General features: G+C 38.8%; 1 protein-coding gene across 2 annotated transcripts in view; it reads right to left on the bottom strand.

Annotated features, from left to right (window-relative positions):
* The window catches only part of ACE2 (angiotensin I converting enzyme 2), a 54,763-nt gene extending 39,726 nt beyond the window's left edge, over window positions 1–15,037 (bottom strand). Inside the window, exons 1-5 of one of the 2 annotated variants that reach the window (XM_021933040.1) lie at window positions 15,000–15,037; window positions 13,347–13,474; window positions 10,135–10,224; window positions 9,221–9,509; window positions 2,187–2,345 (exon numbers count right to left, since the gene is read on the bottom strand). In XM_021933040.1, coding sequence (XP_021788732.1) covers window positions 2,187–2,345; window positions 9,221–9,406 — 345 coding nt within the window. In that variant the 5' untranslated portion in view covers window positions 9,407–9,509; window positions 10,135–10,224; window positions 13,347–13,474; window positions 15,000–15,037. Of the gene's footprint in view, window positions 1–2,186; window positions 2,346–9,220; window positions 9,603–10,134; window positions 10,225–13,346; window positions 13,475–14,999 lie in introns of those variants that run through there. The other variant, XM_021933041.2, reaches the window with a different exon arrangement.
* Between the last annotated feature and the right edge of the window lie 2,603 nt (window positions 15,038–17,640).

The raw sequence follows: 17,640 nt of genomic DNA, 5'->3' as shown, positions 1-17,640 counted from the left end.
CAGTGAGGCAGCCATGAAATCAGTAACTATTAATACATAACAGAATGACAAGTGCTATAACTGTCACCAAAAAGTGATGCAGTAGTATAGAAGCAGGGAGAAATTAATAACTAATAACCTGGAGATTCAAGAATGGGTCCAAAGAGAAGGGAAGATAAGAGCTGTGTCTTGGAGAAGAAGTAGGCATTGGTCATGTAGAGAAGGGAGGTAGAGGGAAGAGTCTAAAAGATGGAAGGAGGTTGGAAAAGACAAGGCATTCCCAGGGGACAGTGAGATGTTGAATGAAACTGGAGTGACGGTGTTCATTAAGGGAAATGAAAGACATGAGAATGGAGAGATAAGCAGGGGCCAGATCACGAGGGACCATCTATGCCATACTAAAGTTGCTAAACTTTACCCTGTAGGTAAAGTGAAGGTGACAGAGTGAAGCAGTGATACTCCAGGTGTAATCCGTGGACCAGTGCACATGAGCAAATAGTTTGGTTCCATTCTGTGATAAGTACAGGAATTAAGAGAATAAAAGTTTATAAACTTGGGAAAACAGTTTGATATTTCCATGACATCTAAGCTTGTAATCAGTGAACTTAAGCAAGTATTGATCTGCAATGTATTGGAAATAAAGGAATAAAGGAGGGAGAAAGGAAAGACGGGAGGGAGGAGAGAAAGAGGGAAGGAGGAAGAGAAGGAAGGAAGGAAAGAAGGAAGGAAGGAAAGAAGGAAGGAAGGAAGGAAGGAAGGAAGAAGGAAGGAAGGAAGGAAGGAAGGAAGGAAATGGTTCTCTCCCTCAGATTGATTTAAGAAGCACTGGATTAAAGGATCTGTTTCTCTTTGGTTCTGCCTTGAGAGTGATCCTAAAACATGAAATAGACCTTACGCTTAAAACTTCCACACAATCCCATAGTCCAAAGGAATAAACCTAAATTCCTTACCATGGCACAAAACCCCTCACGGTCTCTTTCTACCTCTTCTTCAATCTCTACTGCTTCCTCTCCATCGAATCTAAGCACCTTTGAGTCCCTCCTCTTCCCAAACACTTTAAGCTCTTACATGAATTTCAGTGGTTTTCGGTCCTGACTGCACATTAGAATTATCTGGGGATTTTTTTAAAAATAAAATGTCCAGGTTCCACCTAGGCTGGACCAGGCTGTCTATATGTGAATAGGCAAGGTTTCTCATAGTGTCCTTGTGGGGGGAAAAATGGAGAAACAGAATGGATAAGGTAGAGTGGATTGATAATTAGTTGGATAATTGGATCCAAAGAATGCAGAAAAATAAATGTTAACTTGTAGAAAGATACATTTCACATGGTTTTATCTTTGCCTTTTTGATACACTTTTATTTTTATATACACAGATTAGAACATACAAAGTTCCAGAGGACAAGCAACTGAGAAAGAAGACTTTCTTTTTAAATAGCTAAATATTTTAGATTAAAAATATTTCAATAGGCTATATCAGAGGTTTGCAAACTATGTTCTGCAGACCAAATCCTGTCTGCTGCTTGTTTTTGTAAAGTTTTATTTGAAGACAGCCATACTTGTTTATTTACATATTAGCTACAGCTGATTTCCTGATACAACAGCACAGTTGACTAGTTGTAACACAGACAATACCTAAATACACAAAACCGAAAATATTTACTCTCATCTGTTCCTTTACAGAAAAAAAGTTTGCTGTTGACATTGTGGACAAGATCATTCTTTGTTGTTGGGGGCCATCCCATACATTGTGAACTGTTCGGCAGCATCCCTACCCACTAGATGTCAATAGTATCCCGTATTTGTGGCAACCAAAAACGTCTCCAGACATTGTCAAATATCCCCGGAGGGCTAAAGCATCCCCAGTTGAGAACCACTGACACAAACTAACTGTATTCTTCAGGCTGCCTGATCCTTCAGGAAGGTGACCTAACACTAGGGGGTGTCCATACACACCACAGTGCCAGGGACAATCTCAGTTTAACTCTGTGTTTGAATATAATTATTACCAGTATTTTTCACTCTCAAAACGATTCCAGTTTGAATAATAAATTGTATGGTCACCTTACCTAGGGATAGAGAGAGCTTTTTCTAACATCAGCATTACTATCTTTTCAAACAAAGGAAGCTGCTGTGGGTGATATTAATGTTTAATATTTCCCAAATATTTCAACTCTTGGGATCAATGCTAAAATGTTCACAAACGTACCCGTTTGCTCTTGTCTTCTGAGAGCACTGAAGACCCATTTTGCTGAAGAGCCTGCAACTGAAGCTTGACTGTGAGATTCTGAATTTCTTGCAGTGGATACATTTGGGCAAGTGCGGACTGTTCTTTTAAAAAGGCAGACCATTTTTCCCCAGCATTATTCTGAAATGACATGAAAGAAAATTGAAGTCGGAATGGCATTGCTTGAACAGAAAAAACAGAAGATATAGTACAAAGAATATCTGGTGAAACATTTAATATTTCCTGAGTGATTTAGTCCTCTACTCCGCTAAAGATCAAGGTTTAGGGTAAGAGTGACCAGGTCATTTTTGACCACTCTCTCTCTCTCTCTGGCCTATTGCCTGGTTTTCCCAAGGCTCCTGTCCCCAGAACTGGAAGTGAATTCTCACAGATAATCCACATTATGGGGCCCTGGAATTTGTAGCCTTAGTGCTGTGATGTAGGTGAGTTGGCCAAGGATTCAAAGATGAGTGCTCTAAAAGGAGAATACAGTAGAGCTCAGAGTGGACTTAATGAGAATACAGACCCCTAATAACAATGGAAACCATAAGAAATGAGAACCAGTTCACAGTAACCTCCTAGCTGCCATAACTTAGCCCAGGGATTTTGATCTTAAGTTAGGATTCCCAAAAAAGGCTTCCCAGAAAATGGCCATTGGTAGCCATGGTGATTTACTACCAGCAAAAGAAATCATCAAGCAGGTGATGATGCCAGGACACATTTCCCACCCCCTCTCCTCCCGCTGCCCAATCTTGAACATCAGTTGGAAAGTGAACTTCTCCAAACTACTCTAGTGTAGTTTTTTCTCAATGTACAAATTCATTTCCATTTACCAAAGACCAAAATGAGCAACTACTTGGTATAGTGTACTGCTCTAGACCACACAAAAGAGATAATGTGTGAGGAAAGTAAGAATTCCGCTCCTGGACTCAAGTACCTTAGCCTCTCTGAGCCACAGTTGTCTTATCTGCAAAATGGAAGTAATAATAGGACTTACCTCAAAGGACTGTTGTAAGGATTCGAAGAAGTAACAAAAAATGAAATGCTTACAAGAGTGCCTAACACATCCTAATCATTCAACAAATGTTAGTTATTTTATTATTTATTTGTTATTTATTATTATTTTATGATTTATTTTATATTTTATGTATAGGGGGAAAGTTCTTGTCCTTAGATTGCTTTCAATTTTATCAGACAGGTAAGATAGGCATTATAAATGTTTCATTAATGAAACATAAGAGTATTTAGTAATGTATAAATCATGAGTGGGCCAAGCAGTTTCTGTTACAAGAAAGAGGAAATTCATGCAGGTGACTATATTTGGCCAAGCCCTCATGCAGAAGTTGCAACTTAAGACAGACCTGAAAGTAGGTAGGAGTCAGATGAGTAGACAATACTTTGCAAAATAATTTACCTCATTTGATTTTCTTAACAACACTACGAGGTAGAAAATCACTCTCTCTCCTTTTTTATACATACAGAAAGGGGCTGAAAGATATAAACAGTGGAGCTGGCAATCAGCCACCAGCATTTGATCCTGGCCCTGTGGCAGACAGACTCTAGGAATGCTCCCATGATCTCTGCCTTTGGTGGTTACACCCTTGTGTGATCCCCTCCCCATAAGTATGAGCAGACTTGTGATTTACTTTCAACCAATAGCATACAACATAGGTGACAGGATGTTCATGTTTATGTTACATAAGATTTTAACTTTAATCTTGATAGAAGACTGTCTCCTTTGCTGACTTGTTGCAGCAAGATGCCATGTTGTGAGCTACCCTATGGAAAAGGCCACATGGCAAATAATTAAAGATGGCCTCTGAGTAATTGCATTGGCGTGGAAGTAGATCCATCACCAATCAAGCCTCAGAAGAGACCATAGCTCTAGCCAGCACCTTGAATGCAACCATATGAGACTTAGAAGCAGAAGATCCGGCTGAACTGTGCCTGGACTCCTAGCCCACAGATACTGTGGGATAATAAATATGCTTTGTTTTAATCTGCTAAGCTTGTGGTAACTTTTTGCACAATAGATAACTAGCACAGCTCCCACAGGTAGAACTTCAGGCATGATTGCACTTTCCAGGCCAAGGAATTTCACTTTTACCCTCTGAGAATTAAGCAGTCACTGAGCGTTTTGACTACGCATGTGACATGATGGAAATGGTGCACGGAAGTGGCAGTAATTAACCACACAAGAGATAAAGAAAATAGTGGCAGTGAAAATGGAAAACAGGCTGTGTGTGGTGGTTCATGCCTGTCATCCCAGCACTTTGGGAGGCTGAGGTCGGAAGATCGCTTGAGCCCAGAAGTTTGAGACAAGTCTGGGCAACATGGCGAGACCCCATCTCTGCGAATAATACAAAAATCAGCCAGGTGTGGTGGCTCGCACGTGTAGTCCCAGCTACACAGGAGGCTGAGGTGGGAAGATTGCCTGAGCTTGGGGAAGTCGAGGCGCAGTAAGCCATGATTGTGCCACTGCACTCCAGCCTGAATGACAGAATGAGAATCTGTCTAAAAAAAAAAAAAAAAAAAAAAAAAAGGAAAGCAATTTCTCTCTTTACTGAACACTCACAACCTCTCAGAAACTGCTTTTTGATTAATCTTCACAACAACCAACCTTGTGACGGAGTTGTTATTGTCTCAACTTTGCAAATAAGGGAAATTAGGCACACAGCAGGTAACTTTCCCTAGGTCACACAGCTAGAAATTAGAAGAACCAGGGCATCAACCCAGTGTTTATTTCCGAAGCTAATGCTCTGAACTATTATCCTACAGATTGTGTTTGACACAGTCTAGTCTTCTCTGTAACATGCAGGAGTGGGAAGAAGTGAGCTATGGGAAGAGGAATTTGGTCTGTAGCACAGACGCATCTATGCAACCCACCTGACTCACTTCTCAATCCCCACCTGGCTTCACCCAATCCAAATGATTTACTGTGAAGCAAAATTTCTGGTAAAACTTTCATACCAAATTATAGGAATAATTTTACTCTCTATCTACAGGAAATAACTCACAACCTCCCAAAGGCCTCAGTCTTAGAACATTGTTTATCATACTATATGTGGGAATTTTGAGGCTATCCAATTATATTTTATTTACGACTACCATCCTACATGTGTTATAATTATAGCACCAAAAAAATCACTTTGTGTTGCCCTGCATTTTGGCCTCTGAGGATGTATTATTCCTTGCCAAGCTATTCTTTTAATATTATTTACAATTTATTCCATATCCTTACCCTACGGCTCCCAAGCCTAAATAAAACAGACAGCTTAGCAGTTATGCAAAGAATCAGTCAGTTCATGCATACCTATCAGATAATTTAGCGGTTGATAGCTATATGTAGGCTGAATGATGAATGGAATGAAACATATATAGCAGTTTACATAGCCCCAGGCTTGAAAGAAACCATTACAGATAAAATTCGTGGCATTCCATACTACCTCTGGGCAAAGGCAGGAGAGAAGCAACTAAAACTGCAACAATTTCTGTAGCCATACAAGGGAGTTTTGGGAGTAAGGCACACATTGTTTGAGATAATCACAAGAAATTAAAACACTCTCTAAACCCCATCTATAACTGCAATGGATAGCATTTTCCCGACTTGAAAGAGATCCTTTGTAATTTCAAGGACTGGAGCTGTAAAATCCTAAATTATATTTTAAAACATTCAAAAAGATACTCTGCTCTTTTTGGCCCTAACTATATGCACAAATTAAATATATGATTTCTTAGGCCATAGGTCTGGTGGTCTTTACCCAACTTGTGATAATTGTATTTAAACTATAAAAATCCTTTTGTAAGAAGTTGTTTGAGATTTAAAGTATTGACAACTTATTTTCTCTTTTTCTATAGCTCACTATCGCCTAAACCAGGCTATATACTTTTAGTAACCTCTAAACCATTTCTTCCCCTGTAGGTGTGAGAGTTCCATGAAGACAGAAAATGAAAACCTGAATGGAATCTTTAGCATCTATCCAGTACCTTGGAGCCCAAAAATCTCCCAGGAAAACCTTCACCTTTGGCTCCCATATGCTGGCTCAATTTCCAGATAGAGCTGTCAAAACCACATTGGGTTCAAAGACAAAAGCTGCCTTGGTTACTTTCTAAATATGGCCAGGTACTTGCATATTAAAAAAAAAAAACACACACACATTCCATTTAACAAAATAGGTAATGTAAATTATAAGAATGTGAATTCCATAACTCAAGCTTGGGATTTAAGAAATTATTTTTTCTTTATTTTAGATGGGAGGTTTAATATTTTAACATTTACAATTTTTAACCTGTATGAACATTTTTATTTTTTCCTAATTTTATCTCATGGGAAAAAAAGTGCTCACCCCTGAATTTTATTTTATGTGCTGCACAGTGATCTTCCCCGACTTGTACCTGTGGGTAGGTGTTCATGTGTATTAAGGGGCATGGGACAGACTCATTAAAGACAGGGATGAAATTTCCTTGGGTAGATACAGAATAGCGGTTTAGAATCATCCTGCTGAGTTCACTGTGACTCTATCCCTGGAGACAGGAATAGGTTCAGAAATGGGGCATGCCCAAGACCCTAGGGGCCCTGGCAGCAGGGGGCTGAAGAAGCTCTGGAGACCACGCAAAGAGTAAGTGTGATAGGCTAAGTGCAGTGGCTCATGCCTGTCATCCCAGCACTTTGGGAGGCTGAGGCAAGAGGATCGCTTGAGCCCAGGAGTTCAAGACCAGACTGGGAGACAAAGTGAGGTCTCTTCTCTACAAAAAAAAAAATTTAAATGAGGTGGGAGGATTATTTGAGCCCAGGAGGTCAAGCTGCAATGAATCACGATCATGCCACTCCATTCCAGCCTGGACAATGGAGCGAGACCCTTCAAAAAATTTTTTTTTTTTTTTTTTTTTTTTTTTCATGCTCTCTCTTCATGGCTTCTGGTAACTCACCAAGAAATAGCTACAACGTATCCTTGCTTTTGTTTTTTGGCCAGGAATTGCTTGATCCTGAAAGTCTTGTAAGAAAACATGAGAAATGGAGTCAACCACACATACCACAATGGCAGAGAAAGGGATAGAGCTTTGGAAACCTGTTTTAACCAAGCCTTTTTTTCCCCATATCTCTATCTGATAGACCTCTCCACACTTCTACATCAGCAGCTTTATGATACTATACTGATCAAGTTTTGATGCCTTCTATTATTTTGAGGTATATTCTCAGAGCTTGACATAAGGATCACCACATTAGGTCAAATCCATAGGCTGACAAGGATATTCTGACTTCTGAAAGTTACACCATAGGACAATATGGGAATGGTAGATCATCCTCAATCATGTCACTCTGATAGGATATGAACATACATATGTCATGCAGCCCAAATTTTCATTCCTGTATCAGTTATTTATTGCTACAGTAATACTACATAACAACTGTTTGTTTTTTGTTACGTAATACTACATAACAAGCAACTTTGTTTGTTATTTAGTACATAACAAATAACCTTCTGTTATGTAACACTAAATAACAAATAACAAACCTCAGTGGCTTAAGCGGTTATTGTTTACCTCTAGAAACAATATTTTGGGTGGCAAAATTCTGCTTTGGTTATAGTTTGAATCGTTTTCCAAATACTTGTCTGTATATTGAGCTGCCAAAAATTTACTTTGTGGCATATTATAAGTATTTATTTTATGGAAGAACTTTTTTCAGATTTTGCAAACCTTCTTTGAGGTAAAAAGTATATCACAAACACCAAGATTTGAAGCACTAAGTGGCCTTAGAAATATTAATGGTAATTTCTTTCTCTCTCTCTCTCTCTTTTTTTTTTTTTTCTGATAGGGCCTCACTCTGTCTCCCAGGCAGTGTCAAGATTTCAGCTCAGTACAACCTCTGCCTCACGGACTCAAGTGATCCTCCTGCCTCAGCCTCCCGAGTAGCTGGGAGTACACGCGTGTGCCACCACATCCAACTAATTTTTGCATTTTTTGTAGAGACAGGGTTTTGCTATGTTGCCCAGGCTGGTCTCGAACTCCCGAGCTCAGATGATTCACCCATGTCGGTCTCTCAAAGTCCTGGGATTACAAGTGTGAGCCACCACACCCAGCCAGTAATTTCAAATATTTTACTTATTTTCAGTTAAGAGTGGGTTATTCATCAGCAAATATTCAAAACTGGGGATTACAGAGCAAGTTATTTACTCTAAGAAGTTCATTTATTGTTAATCCCAAAGAAGATAAACTTGATCATCAGAAAGTCTCATTAAAATAAAACTATGCTGTGTTTAATTTAGTGAGTCAGTATATATAACCTTTTCTTAAATAAAGTTGTTTGATTTCTCAGCACTTAAATATGTAAGGATACTGTTCTGGGATCTGTGAGAGAAGAAATTCCTAAGTCCTTGCACTTGTTTAACAAAGCATCTGGCTTTCCCAGAGCATTCTGATATTTGTCAGAACTGGTTTAATCATGGTTTTTTTGTTGTTCATTTTGTTTTTGTTTTGGAGGGCTCTGCCTGGATTCTGTGACCTTTGGGAGTCCCTTGGAGGTCCGTGACAAAGAGAAAAGGAATTCCCAAGTCCGGCCTCACCCAAGCCCTGATTAGCTTAATTACTGGTTAGTTCTTTCACTAAGCCTCCAGTTGCATTTTTCAGTTAATATATCATTTGTAGAGAATCTTTAGATATTCCTATTGATATTGTAGACTAAAGAAAATTATTAACTCAATAACTTATGGAATTTCCATGAAAATGCTTTGAAATCCTGACTGTGATGAGAACTATGGCGGTAATTTTATAAAGAATATTCACTTGTTTCCAAGCATCTGGATTGAGACCAGTGAATTATTTTGTAACAATTTTCTGAATGAACCCCAGGGTGAATTAAGTTTAGTTATCTGGGACTCCAAAATCAGGGATATGGAGGCAAACATCCAATCTCACAACTCAGAGCATTTCTTTGATTTCCCTTTTCAGTTTCATGGGCAGTAATCTAATTTTTAAGAGGCAACAAATAGCCCAATAGAGCTATGAGAACTCACCATGTTTTGGACATTCTCTTCAGTAATATTGGTGTTATAATTCCAAGAAGCAAGTGAACTTTGATAGAACAGGTCTTCGGCTTCGTGGTTAAACTTGTCCAAAAATGTCTTGGCCTGTTCCTCAATGGTGGACTGAGCAGCAGTTACAGCAACAAGGCTGAGAAGGAGCCAGGAAGAGCCTGACATCGTCCCCTGTGAGCCAAGATCACATCCACTGAATGACTTTCCCTAGACTAAAACCTCCTCATGAGATTTTCTCTCTTATCAGCCTTTGAACTTGGGTTGGGCACTGAGCAGGAAAGACCAAAAAAAGAAAAAGAAGAGCACAGTAAACAATCTGCTGAACCAATATAAAGTTCATCCTGGAGAGGACAGATATGTAACAGATTTCAGAATAATTTTTTAAAGTAAATCAAATAAGAAAACGTTATTCTTTAATCCTAGAGAACCTTACCTCTCCTGTCACTTTATGGCCAAATCAAAACCGGTACTTTTGGTTAATGTTTTCCTAGAAAGCTGTTAAAGATACATGGGAAATGTTATAATTTTACAGTGACCAAAGAGGTCTAGAATTAGGGATCATGAAGATAATGTTGGTGTTTGTATGGTTTTCAGACAATTTCATTAATAGTCAGTTATCTCTCATTTATTTTTATTTCAAGATCATATTCACAGACTCTCTACTTGGGTAACATTTTCCCCTCAAAATACAAGACTTTGCCCTTGTCTTTATGGAATTCATATTTCTGATCAGTTTTAATTTCCATGGCCATTTTTTAAAAATTATGACTACTCTCCACTCCGCAGGTCAACTCTCCTGATCTGCCTTTGCAAAACTCAAAAAAGCTCATTTCTTGTTTCTCACACTGGTTCTATGGCTGACTTCTTTGAGTGCCTCCTTCTCTTTCACTTACCTATTCAAAACTCAGTCAAGGTCACGTGGAAGTAAGAAAGCCTCCATACGGTATGAAATCCAAAGAGTGTCTATGTCAACTCCTGATTCTCTGTAGCCACGGGATCACAACAATATAGAATTCAAAGAGATTTTAGTGGTTATCTTGTTAAATTTCAGACGCGAGCTCAGTGTCCTCATTACTAGAGTGTATGTATGAGTGCCACAGATCAAAGAGAGGAGCACTTTAAATGGCAGGGTTCAAGGGCCTACTTGACGATGATTGTGAAACTTTGACACAGAGAAAATATTTCTTCACTCAGAAAAACAAATCTTCCAGGTTCAGGTGACATTGCAATAATCAAGCCTTTAAAAAAATGTCCATTGCTTTTCCTTATTCCAAAGTTGTGTGTATTATTGTAGAATAGGAAAAAAACAATTATAAGTAACTATTCAAAGTGCTTTGTGTTATAATATCTCATTTGAGCATGACAAGAAACCTATAGGCAAATATTTTATCACCATTTTATGAATTATGAAACTAAGTAAATTGCTATATCTCACTCAGCTAACAAATGATGGAATCAGAACATGGATCTATGTACTCTGATTCTACAGTATAGGCTCTTAATGAAGTTGTGGTCAACAGTCTAAAAGCAATAATGGAGGCACAGATAAAGTGTGACAGAGGGCCTTGTGCCTCAGTGAAGATGATAGATTTAGTTATGCTGCATCAAAAAGAGGTGGACTCTTACTTCCCTTGATGTGAATCAAAATATACTCTCCTTTTAAGAAATAAAGCAGTTCACAAATATAAGTAATAATAATAAAGAATTTTAAATGAAAGTGAGATGAGGGTAAAAAAAAAATCAGTGCAGAAATTTCAGAAAGGCTCCTCCCACATTCCAGGAAGCCTAGATCCACTCACTTCTTGCACATATTAGGAGAAAAAACAGGCAAGAAAGAGGACAGCACACGAGTATCTGAACAAAAAGTTGAAATGTGACTGTAATAAAAGCGGAAATAAATTTCTACACAGGTAAGTTCCTGAATGAAACACGTGGATTTAGTGGAAAAAATGGGAGTAGTCCAAATTCAATTCACTGAGGCAGAAAATACGATTAACTTGATCAAACTGAAACGGAGAAAGCAAGATATAAAATCTGAAAGCTAAGAATAAATGAACAAGGAGCCTGGGATAGCAATGAGGCAGGAAAATGCTAGAAGCCAAGAAACTTTGAGAAGCAAGGGAAAAGGGAGAATTGTCTACAGTGATTCTGTAGAAAAACTAGCCCAGAATGGCCAACTGCAAGCAGACTGAATTACTGGAATTTTTGTTCACACTTTTTTGAGAAGATGTCAATGTTCTGATAGTTCCCCAGAAGCATTCTCTCTGAGCCCATTCCGAGAATGGAAAGAATTCACTGAAGACCCAGGGGATGAGACCCAGAAAGACAATTGGCCTAAAGGAAAGTATTGTCTTTGAGAAAAAAATGGAGAATCAGAAAAAATTAGAAGACCAAAGACGCAGGAAAGATGTTCTATGTTTCAAAAAGATTGGGGGAGGGGGTGGATATCATAATGGTAAAGGGAAGTTTGACCTTAACACCTAGTAAAGCTATAAAGTAAAATTTTTAGAATGTGGTTTGCACTTGGAAAAATATATCTCTGGTCCATTAGGAATTCACTAGGAATAAGTCAGATGCTGCCTGCCCTATCTCCTCTCTGATAGAATATAATAGTAAAAAAAAATATCCAAAGACATAGTGTATCTTCCTTTTCAATAAGGGATTTAACAAAACGTAAAATGCCATGACTAGATCCAAATGTCCCCTGAAACAATCACACAGTACAGGATTAGGCAGTCCTCTGATAAACAACAATTCATATCCAAAACAACAAGAATCTTGCTTCAATAATTGTTTGTTGACTACCTACTATATGCCAAACACTATTCTAGATATTGAACACAAGCTAATAAATATTGTATTATATGAGGTGAGAATAGAGGGAAGACAAAAATAGTTAGTGATAAATGACATGACTTATTATAAGTAAGAAATGGAGGATAGAGAATCATGGGGTGGGGAGAGGGATTTTCTACAAGGAGGGCCTCTCTGAGAAGATGACATTTGAGCAGAGACCCGAGAGAAGTGATGAAAGCTGTGCGGATCTCTGGGTGAAGAAGTTTTCCTAGACAGAGGGAGCAGCAAGTGTAAAGGATGCAGGCAGATTTCAAGAACATCAGAGATCTTTGTGACTGGAGCTCAGTGTGCAGGGGAAAGTGGCAGGAGGTGAAGTCCAGGAAGAAGCTAGGGTCGCACCAGGAGAGTCTTAAAAACAATTAACTGTGAAACTTTAGCTTTACTCTCAGCAACATGGGAAGACACTGGAAGGCTTCAAGCAGAGAAGTGATCTAGTAGAAGCTTTAGCAGGGTCACTTTGGCTGCTGCTTAGAGAATAGACACTAAAGGGGCAAGGATGGAAGCAGGGAGACTAGTTAGTGAACTACTGTAGCAGCCCAGTCTAGCTGGTTGAATAAAAGCTTAGTATGAGCTTCAAGATCCAACTAGGAGGCCCAGCAAAAAGTAATGGGCCTATAAGTACATCTTATACTATATTAGACTTTGTTAATATAAGTATTAGATACAAAATAATCTAGACTATCACATTCATTTCTGTGAACCACAATTTTAGAGACACACAAGAGAGTATCCAGAGGAAAATAAATAAGAGAGCAGATGGATCTAAAATAATATAATTTGGAGAATGGTTTAGATATGGAAGAGAAGACAGAGTGGACAGCTTTCCTCTATCATGGTACTGTCATTTAGAAGAAGACTTAGCATGGTGGATTTACTCTGCCACTTGTTAGCTGTGTGACTTTAGGCAGGTAATATCGTCCCTGCACCTAATTTATTTCAAAGCCAATGATAGTTTTATATCCATTTCATAGGGATGTCATATTACATGAATTAATACATAAGAACACAGAGAGTGATGCTGTAAGCCTAGTAATAAAAGCCACCGAAAATGAAACAAGCTGTGTAATAATTAGGGAACTTCCACACTGGACTGTTTAATCAAGCCATCTGCAAGGTTATCTTTCAAAGACACTGCAGCAGACAGAGATTGGCTGGGAGTTTGACTCAAAGGTCTATTTGGACTGTAGGATCCTGCATTGTAGGAGAATTCTGCTAGTCTGTGCTGAAACAGCAGGATGGAGGAGCTCACCAATGGGATGAGTAGTCATACATGAAAGGAAAGGGGAGTCAGCCAGCAGTCTACGTGAGCCCAGCCATGGAGAACCTCTCAGCGTGCTTTCATCACTCAATCATGGTCAGGTCCTGGTATAAAACTTCCTACATACAGAGAAGAGAAAACTTGAGTCTGTCACGCTATCTTGAGGAAGAAGGGGAAAGTCATAAAGGTAAATGACTCCCTCTCAATATTTACGGATGTTGTATCTGTTGGTCGCATATGATTTGTACCTGGTCTGGTACATAAACTCTTCACAACAACTTTACAGGTAGAAATAGTGATATCCATTTTATAATTAAGGAAACCAAATGTTCCTATGATTAATTCAAACTTCCACAACTGATAGGCAATGGGGCTGCATTTTGATCCCAGATGTCTTAAGAGACCTTTTCTCTCCACAGAGTCATGGGTTCAGTTATCTGCTAACTTCATGTATGTCTAATAAGTCCTCATCAATCTGTCATATTCTGAGAAGAGGCAGGCCCGCATAAGCAAAATTAAAATGTACTGCTTTGATTACACCAGTTATACATTTTTAAACCATTTTAGGTAGAAATTTTTCTTCAATATATTCCATCCTGATAGGGATGTTGCCTGGACATTATTTTAGGGTTATTTTTCAGATGACTCAGTGTCATCATCTTAAATAATATTTACTGGCTAAGCTATAATGTCACAATGTCTTCAAGGCTTTACATTAAATGGCTCAACAGCTTTATTGCTATTAATTCTGCTGTTTCTGCACATTCTGAGTTCACAGTCACAGTATCAACTTTTAGTAGCCCTGCCCTCCACAAGTCCCCTCCCTGTTTCTGATCTGCTATCTGCTAAAACCTAAATGGAAACTAGATAACCATGGAGTTCAACTAGAAATCTCCCTTTTCATAGGCTGAAATCTGAGGGTGGGTCTTTATTCTGCTAGAGCAAAGTACATAGACTTTGAAATCCATATTTCCCTTACTGTTCAACTTTTTATATCCTTCCAACTGAGTCACAAATGGTGAGGTTGCCAAATAGCTATAGGAGAAACCTCTTCCAGTTCCCCAAGTTGGGTGGATAACTTCGGTAAACATCAGAAAAGAAAGGATGTTTTGTTCAATTTCTTATTGATTAATACTGCTGACAGAACAAGGAAGGGTATCAGGAATACAACGCACAGAGAAATTCAAAACTTTGCATGGTCAAGAACTATTTACATTCAGTACAATTGATTTTGACCACATGTTTATCACACAAAGTGAATTTATAAGTGCTTTACAGAAAATAAATAACAAGTTGGCCTTTCAGCCCGAAACAAAAGCTAAAGCTCTTTCCTGTTTACATTTTTAGTTGCATAGCAGTCCCCTTTTTCCTAAATGTAAAAAGTAACGTAGAGGTTCCTCTTCAAAGACTTTCCTCCCTGTCTAATTAGGAATAAATAATAACTTCTCTTAGAAGCAAAATTCATTCAAAAACCTGTGTTAACATTCTTAAATATCTGCTAGCCATAATAAAAAAAAATCAATGTACTTTATGCTCTCAGCCCCCACAATTTAACCTAAATATTTGCCCTGGCATCCTTAATACTGCTCCAAACAAGCATTAGGTCATAGCCTGTTCCTGTTCCTTATTTGAAGGGGTTTTTACCTTTCTCAACATTCCACAAGTTACTTCCTCCTTCCTTTGTTCTCCTCTGCCTTTGCCTCTTCGAAAAAGTTCTAAGTTGCTAGCCAATCAAGACAAACACAAAATGTGAGGTCCCGTTCCAGCCAATAAAAACCAGACACAACAGTAGGGTAGACGCGTCAAGTTATTTATAACCCTATCTCCTTTGTTCGGTATACTCTCGTAACAAAACTACTGGCAAGTGGACCCTTTCTACAGAAAGTATAAAAATAGCCTTACTAAAAAAATTAAATCTATGTTCAAATACTATTTCTTTATGGCACCAGAAAACAAACATTTCAAACACTAAAGATACAGCAAAGATAATCTTCATTAACCAAATTGATCAATAGTTTCAATAGACAGAGTTCAAATCTGTAAGAATAAACATTGGATTCCAAGAAGGTTATACTGATTGTTAGTGGCCTGAATTTACGATAGTACAATGTTTGCCACAGTAACCCTAATTTATTTTGATACCTACACTGTACAAAATATCAGGGAGCACTAGAGCAAGGAAATCACTAGTATAAATTTACATCTAAGGCTTTAGAAGCAAAACATGAGCATTTATCCTAAGTGAGATGGGATGCATGGTAGAATTTGAACAGAAGAGTTACACAGTACCACTTACATTTAAAAGAAATCCTGGGCCAGGCACAGTGGCTCACACCTGTAATCCCAACACTTTGGGAGGCCACGGCGGGAGGGTCTCTTGAACCCAAGAGTTCAAGACCAGCCTGGGCAACATGGCAAAACCCCATCTCTACTAAAACTACAAAAAATTAGCCAGGTGTGGTGGTATGTGCCTGTAGTCCCAGCTACTTGGGAGGCTGAGGTGGTAGGATCATGTGAAACCAGGAAGTTGAGGCTGCAGTGAGCCATGATCACACCATGGAACTGCAGCCTGGGTGACAGGAGTGAGACCCTGCCTCAAAAAAAAAAAAAAAAAGGAATCCCTCTGGCCACTATACGAAAAACAAACCACATATGGGGCAAGACTACAGGCAGAAAGACCACTGAGGAAGCTATTGCAATAATCCAAATGAAATATAATGGTGGCTTGCTGGTAACAGTAGAGTTGATGAGACGTGATTGGATTTTTAATACATTTTAAAAGTAGAGCAAACGAGATTTGCTGGTGAATTGGATGTAGGCTATGCAAGAAAGAGTAAAAGACACTCCAGGATTTTTGGATTGAACAACTAGAAGCAGGTTGCTGGTAAAATAGGCTTAAAGGGAAGACTGGAAGTTTAGTTAAGTTTATGATATCTATTGGCAACCCAAGTGTAGATGTTGAGAAGGCAAATCTGGAGTTTGGCAGAGAGGTCAAGGATGGAGATACAAATTTGAGAATTCTCAGCTAGAGATGGTTAGTCAAATATTGTCTCTCAGCTAAACTAAAAAGAAAAGATCTTACCTCTTCAAAATCCCAGTGTACTGAAAATTATTGAAGTCTAGACCTCAGGAGGGAAATTGGAAGGATAAAGAGGGGGGGAAAGTTACTTGAAACAACTCTCCTTAGAAGAGCCATCTGTGAACAGAGACCTCAGAAATAAAACCACACATCTACAACCATCTAATCTTTGACAAACCTGATAAAAACAAGCAGTGGGGAAAGGATTCCCTACTTAATAAATGGTGCTGGGAAAACTGACTAGCCATATGCAGAAAACAGAAAGCCGACCCCTTCCTTACACCTTTTACAAAAATTAACTCAAGATGGATTAAAGACTTAAATGTAAAACCCAAAACCATAAAAACCCTAGAAGAAAACCTAGGCAACACCATTCAGGACTTAGGCATGGCAAAATATTTCATGACTAAAACACCAAAAGCAATTGCAACAAGAGCCAAAATTGACAAATGGGATCAATTTTTTTTTTTTCTTTTTGAGATGGAGTTTCACTCTTGTTGCCCAGGCTGAAGTCCAATGACACGATCTCGACTCACTGCAACCTCCGCCTCCCAGGTTCAAGCAATTCTAATGCCTCAGCCTCCCTAGTAGCTGGGATTACAGGTGTCCACCACCACGCCCAGCTAATTTTTGTATGATTTTAGTAGAGATGGGGTTTCACTATGTTGGCCAGGCTGGTCTCAAACTCCTGACCTCAGGTGATCCACCCGCCTCAGCCTACCAAAGTGCTGGGATTACAAGTGTGAGCCACCACGCCCAGCTCAACAAATGAGAACTAATTAAAGAGCTTCTGCACAGCAAAAGAAACCATCCTCAGAGTGAACAGGCAATCTACAGAATGGGAGAAAATTTTTCCAATCTATCCATCTGACAAAGGTCTAATATCCAGAATCTATAAGGAGCTTAAACAAATTTATAAGAAAAAACAAACAACCCCATCAAAAAGTGGGCAAAGGATATGAACAGACACTTCTCAAAAGAAGACATTTATGTGGCCAACAAACATATGAAAAAAAGCTCATCATCACTGGTCATTAGAGAAATGCAAATCAAAACCACAATACGATACCATTTCACACCAGTTAGAATGGCGATCATTAAAAAGTCAGGAAACAACAGGTGCTGGCAAGGCTGTGGAGAAATAGGAATGCTTTTACACGCTGGTGGGAGTGTAAATTAGTTCAACCATTGTGAAAGACACTGTGG

The sequence above is a fragment of the Papio anubis genome, chromosome X, assembly GCF_008728515.1.
Source record: "Papio anubis isolate 15944 chromosome X, Panubis1.0, whole genome shotgun sequence".
NCBI classification, from domain to species: domain Eukaryota; kingdom Metazoa; phylum Chordata; class Mammalia; order Primates; family Cercopithecidae; genus Papio; species Papio anubis.
This window is presented reverse-complemented; position numbering and strand designations above follow the sequence as displayed.